The sequence below is a fragment of the Populus euphratica genome, unplaced genomic scaffold, assembly GCF_000495115.2.
Source record: "Populus euphratica unplaced genomic scaffold, PopEup_1.0 scaffold124.1, whole genome shotgun sequence".
In the NCBI taxonomy this organism is placed as follows: domain Eukaryota; kingdom Viridiplantae; phylum Streptophyta; class Magnoliopsida; order Malpighiales; family Salicaceae; genus Populus; species Populus euphratica.
The window spans coordinates 426,311-432,144 of record NW_011500013.1 but is presented as its reverse complement, the minus strand read 5'-3'; the positions used below and the strand labels follow the sequence as shown (position 1 = coordinate 432,144).

General features: G+C 33.4%; 1 protein-coding gene across 5 annotated transcripts in view; it reads left to right on the top strand.

The window, feature by feature from the left end:
* The first annotated feature begins 1,085 nt into the window (after positions 1 to 1,085).
* Positions 1,086 to 5,834, top strand: part of LOC105141573 (protein downstream neighbor of Son-like) — a 6,418-nt gene continuing 1,669 nt past the window's right edge. The window contains exons 1-11 of one of the 5 annotated variants that reach the window (XM_011048827.1): positions 1,086 to 1,314; positions 1,720 to 1,902; positions 2,488 to 2,552; positions 2,644 to 2,776; positions 2,876 to 2,961; positions 3,049 to 3,202; positions 3,275 to 3,462; positions 4,300 to 4,505; positions 4,600 to 4,689; positions 5,069 to 5,190; positions 5,311 to 5,412. In XM_011048827.1, coding sequence (XP_011047129.1) covers positions 1,780 to 1,902; positions 2,488 to 2,552; positions 2,644 to 2,776; positions 2,876 to 2,961; positions 3,049 to 3,202; positions 3,275 to 3,462; positions 4,300 to 4,505; positions 4,600 to 4,689; positions 5,069 to 5,190; positions 5,311 to 5,412 — 1,269 coding nt within the window. In that variant the 5' untranslated portion in view covers positions 1,086 to 1,314; positions 1,720 to 1,779. Of the gene's footprint in view, positions 1,328 to 1,719; positions 1,903 to 2,487; positions 2,553 to 2,637; positions 2,777 to 2,875; positions 2,962 to 3,048; positions 3,203 to 3,274; positions 3,463 to 4,299; positions 4,506 to 4,599; positions 4,690 to 5,068; positions 5,191 to 5,310; positions 5,413 to 5,834 lie in introns of all 5 variants that reach the window. The other 4 variants (XM_011048826.1, XM_011048823.1, XM_011048824.1 and 1 more) reach the window with 4 other exon arrangements.

The window sequence follows — 5,834 nt, the reverse complement described above, 5'->3', positions numbered from 1 at the left end:
CATGCTCAAAATACAGGAAGTTTAAAGTAATTTTTCCTTTGATTAATATAAATTAAAAATAATAAAGTCACATTTAAGTTAAATTTTCACCAAACACATTTATGGATAAATAATAAATTATGATTTCAAATAAATTGATTTGAGTCGCTATTTTACTAAACATGTTTTTAACTTATCAAAAGTTATTTATAAAAATAAGTTTTTAATTATAACTCAAAGCTAAAAGTTATAATTCAAAATAAAATTAAAAAAATTAATAAAATTAAAACAACAACAATATCCACTTCACAATATCATGCAGATCATGCTGGGCCAAATTAAATAAAATTAAAACAGCAACAAGTGATAAAAAAGTTATTCATGGGTAAAAACATTAAGTTTTACGGATAATTAATTAGGTAAGAAATTATAGAAAGCAAGAAAAAATGAAAAACAATTATTAGGGTTTTAGTGAAGTTCACTGTGTGTGTATGAAAGATTTTATTGAGAAATATGCAAATGAAAAAAAAATGCAAAGATTGTAAATAATTTTAAATTTCACTCATGAAAAAAAAATCAAATATATTCAAATGAAAAAGAAAAAAACTTACACCAATTTTATAATCTTAAGAATTTTCCATTATTTAACCCTTCATATCCCAAATTAAAAGCAAGATAAATCATGAAAATAGATTTAAAAATAAATTTGAGTAGATTTTGAGATGTTTAAGAATGTAATAAAAATTATTTTTTAAAGTATATTTTACTAAAACTATATTAAAATTTTATTTTTTAAAATTTATTTTTAATATATCAAAATAATATAAAAATATTAAAAAAATAATATAAAATTAAATTTATTAAAAAAAAAGTTGACCGCAACCAAAGAAGTCATCCGCCGGACTCACAAACCCGCCCAACGTTGGGTCCCTTTAAGTTGCTCCCTGAGCAACACGCGTCACGGAATCCTAGCGAGTACAATAACACTACATCCCGAAATTTCCACTACCTAACGTCACTTTTCAATAAAATCTCTGACCGTTGGCGTCCAAAACTAACGGCGTGAAGGACAGGAGGGAAATGAAAACTACGAAAACGTTCAAACCCCAAAAAATAAACTTTACCGCAACTTTTCCAAGCTTTGCTCCCTCTCACTCACTAACCTGCTCATAGTTTTTGTTGATTTTTTTGCCTTAATTAGACTCTTATTTTTTAGGGCAAATCGATCAAAAATCCAACAATCCAACAACAGTGCCTCGGTTTTTTAATTGAGAGGTTGAAAAATCGGTTTCTCTCGATGCGTTATTTCTCTCTCTCATATTCTGCTTCCCAAAGGCAACAGTAACACGTCCTTTCCTTTTCTTACCTTTTTTTCTCCTTCTCTTTTTCGTTATTTGTCCATAAAATCCACGTTTGATGTTGTTAGTATAGCTGACACGACATTAGATTGTTAGAAATCGATTCTCACAGCAGTAATTGGATTTATTTATTTATTTTTTGGTTTAATTTTGTTAGTTTACTATTTAATCGAAGTCGGAAGGAGGTTTTCAATCGAGTCTTGGATTTCTTTAGATTTAGAGTCCAGCTTGGACACTATAGAAAAGCTTATATGGTGTTTGATGTTATGTTTCTCTTAATAATGCCCAATGTCTATTCATCAATTCCAAATTGATTGTTTAGATTCGTTCGTCGTAATATGTGCGAGTATTAACGGAAGTGTTACGGGAAAATTGTTTGTAGGTGGTGAGTTAATTGGTTTGAAGGAGCTGGGAGTTATAAACGGTCTGAACAGAGTAATTTATGGCAAAAGTTGCTGCACCAGGTGGCTTGTTAGGTTCTGTCACTGTTCAAATTGGTGGTGGTGCTGCTGCTTCTTTAACTGATTGTCCAATGGTTAGAAGGAAGACTCCGTCGGAACTGAGAGTAAGTTTTCAACTTGTGCGTTGTTGTTGTGCTCTGTGCTTTAAGTTTTCAACTTGGAAGTTTTTATCACTTTTTGGATGGTTGGATTTATTCAAGTTCACGTGTGCTTCTGGTTTGTCTTCTGTATTCACATTCCTTGTAAATATTGAATAGTAAGGACAGAAATTCTGCTTACCTGTATGTTCATTAATCAATTTATGATCTTTTGTCTTGAACCTCTTTATTTTTTTATTTGGGCGTGTGTGTAGAAATGGTTTGTGTATGTACCAGTTTCCTCGTAATTCGCTGACTTTCTTTCTCATTTTATTCTTGCTTAACATGTTTACATTTGTTTCATAAACACTTCCATCTGTATGCTAATCAAATTGGAGGTGTTTTGGGGAGATTCACTTTTCATTTTGGATTGCAAGAACTGAGGATCTATATACAAAATTTATATGGAAGCACATTGTGTATTTGTTTAATGTCGCTGGGACAGTCATTATTCATTAACTGCATTAAATTCGAGTTAAAGAATCTTCTCAAAACTAATAAATTGTAGTGGAAAAAAAATCTTCACAGTTTATTGTCCTTGTTGGCATGCAGGGAGAGCAGCTGAAGAGGACAAAAGTTCTGGAGATTGTAGATGAATCTCCAATGGGTTCAAAGAAGTAAATCATCCTATTTATCTTTTTCTTAACTTGTACTTACTTTTTTATTTTCTGATTTGGTGACAATTTCTTTTTTACCTCCCAGTAATAGTAGTGCGGTGGATAATGGGCCTAGGAAACCAGATGCTTCAAGGACTCCTAGATACATTGACACCCGTATGGATGAAGTATATCCTGCCAAAAAATCCAGGCTTAGGATGCTTTCTGTAAAAGACAGTGCAAAGGTGATTATATTTTCCTTGTTAGGATACCAATGTTCTGGTTCTGTTTCTGTTATTATGATGCATTATTCGTTTATTTACTGTATTCCCATTTACACTCAGGAAATTACATCAACTGAGCAACCAATTAGCCTGAAGAACATCACTATGCTTTCAACTCTGGCTGCCAAGAGGCGACAACTTGCATGGTATGCCTTTTAGCATGGTGTATCTCATCTGCAAAATGTAGACATTTCCTTCTTTTCTCACTGGTTTTGCTCTTCATCTCCTGGCAGTCCAGAGAATTCAGTTGCTTCTGATGAAGTTTCAAAAGATGGTGTGGTACAACCTCGCCAAACAATCGAAAATTGCAGTCAAAGTATATTTCGCAGTGTTGCTCAGCTTTCATCCAGTGGTGAAAAGTCATCCGGATTGGCATTTGTTGACATGGTATACTTTGCTAGCAATTTTTTTTTTCTTGTTACTCAAGTCAAGTTGTTCTGATTTGACTTACTAACTCAGGATAAAGCATTAAAAGGACTTGTGGCCCATGAAACGCCTTACACTTCTGGTTTAAATGCTGCTTCTGAAAAAGCTGGCAACCACAGTGGCAACTTCTGCTCTGAATGCAATATTGCTGGCCTAAAGGCTCCTCTTGATTTTACTTTGAAAACTAGAATGCGGGTGGCGTCCTCTTGCTCAGTTAATCGGTGAGTTTGTCAAGTATATCTAAGTTAGCATTTCCTTCATTAGTTTGTCCTGCTGCTTCTTATTTAGATAATATCAATTCTTAAACTTGGTGGTAAATTGATCTTTCATCGTGAGAGTGTATAAAACTTTCCAGGCTGTTTCGAACCCTTCGAATTAAATTAAATTTAAATGTTAAAACTAGCTCTTCAAAAATACCATCTACCCATCTCATTTTTTGAAAGACATTTGCAGGAACAAGAAAAAGGAGACGAGAGTAATATAAGAAATAAAACGAATTGAATTCTCTCTTTCAAATATATGAATTCAACTTATTTATCAATTGAATTTAAATTGAATTGAATTCAATTATATTAAAGAATTGGTTCCAAACAACTTGTGACAATTTACTAATTTTCTTTCTTGTAACTTGATTTGTCATCAAAATTTGCCTGTTATTTTATTATGCACTTGTCAACTTCAATTCAATGCCTACATGAATAATGATAAGGTATGAATAGCTCAACCCATTCCTTTGCCTTTGAGATAATAGGATGCTCTTGTTTTGACTCGAGACTGTCTGTTTTGTTCATATCAATGCTTTCTTGGGTATGTTCTATGTTTGTGGCTATGCATGAAATTGTTTTCATTTTTCAATATGGACAAGGGTTCTGTTTCTGACTTCCTCAACTATTTTCTTGAGCATGTTCTGTGTCTAGTCTCTTTGTTTTGAGAATGGCTCCTTAACAGCTTATTTATTTGATAATGCACGCCATATGGACAACTGTGAATTAATCTGTGAGCAAGTTCCATGTTATAGGTTGTTAATTGGTGGTTAATATTTTGTTTGCAAATTTTAGAATTCATAGGTCAATCATGAGCAGTACCTACAATGGCATGCCACAGCTTGCATCCCAATTTGGAGATTCCCAGGACAATAGAAGCTCAGGGCAGGCACTGGCTTCTCAAATCCTTAGTTCTAAAGCTTTGCATTCATGGGTTTACCCTCAATCTACCTTACCTGCTGCTGTCATATCGGTGCTAACCTCGTCAGCAACTGAGGGAGGTTGTCAAATAAAAACAATAATTCATATTAATTGTTTTCTACTCCCTTCCTCCTTTCTCTTTTTAACGTTCTTGCTTTTTATTTGTGGACATAGATTTTATAAGAAAACGGCAACTGGTGTGGGAGGATTCTTTTCGGAGTCTTTATTACATGCTTCGAAAGAACATTTGCAATATTTTTTATGGTATTTTTCTGCACATGTTCTATTAAATCTTTTTTATTTTCTCATCCTGCTTTATATTCTGGTTCTTTTTCCACAAACATGCAACATTATGTGCAAAATAAGTATTTTGTTGTTTCCACACATCATTATTGTCGAGACATAGTACTTGGATTTAGTTGATGTCATAGGTTCTGTCCGCTTATCTATATTTTGACTCGCTCACCTCCTTTCCAAGACTGCTATTTGGTACATTGTATACTGAAAGATACTTGTAACATGTGAATCATGCAAAAACTTTTATCTGTGGAGTTACATGCTTTTCTCCATTTCTTTAGGCAATGAAAGTATTCTCTCCTCAAATTACATCTTAACATTGAGTTTTAATGGGAACTTTTTGTAGTGTGCACTTCACAATTTGTGGTGATGTTCACTCATAGTGATGGCCCTAGAAGAACTGCACACCTATGCAATGCTTACATCTCCCAGTCAACAAGAGGTTTGAGGTCATTGTTGAGAGAGCATGTAAGATTTATCTGTTATGTTTAGTATTTGCTCACTTACGTTGTTAATAATTTTGGCACATGTTTTTTGATTTTTGTATATTTTGCTCTTATTATGCAACACTTTTAATTCGTTGTGTAGGATATTTGTTTCTCTATGCCACTTTGTCTTTCTAAAGTAGAGCAAGTCACCACTGAAGATTTAGTTGAGCTCTCTGAGATTGAGAAACAGAATTTGGGCCAGGTGAGCGAATTCCTTTCACATTTGGCCATCTTGCATTTCCCCGTGCTTGAATGAGATGCCTTCCCTGATATTATGGATCATTAAGGTTGCAATCATTTTTGATAGTTAATTCTTTGAATTGATCATAATCCAACAATTATTCCTCCTATTTTTCTTTTAATGAATTAGTGGCCCTAGTTAAATGCTTGCTGTTCATGAAATCATTTAATATTTGAAATTTTGGGCTGTAAAGGATATCTAGCAACCTGTAGTTGTGATGTTGTGACAGTTTTTGGGATTGCGATGATTGCACATCCCAAGCTCCTAGTTTTGTCTCCTAATAATTACATTCCCTAACTGGAGAGTTCTGCTCAATTCTCTCTTGTCAAGATCCTCTAACATTTAATTTTGATTCTATTGCTTGTATTTTATAACTAATTTGT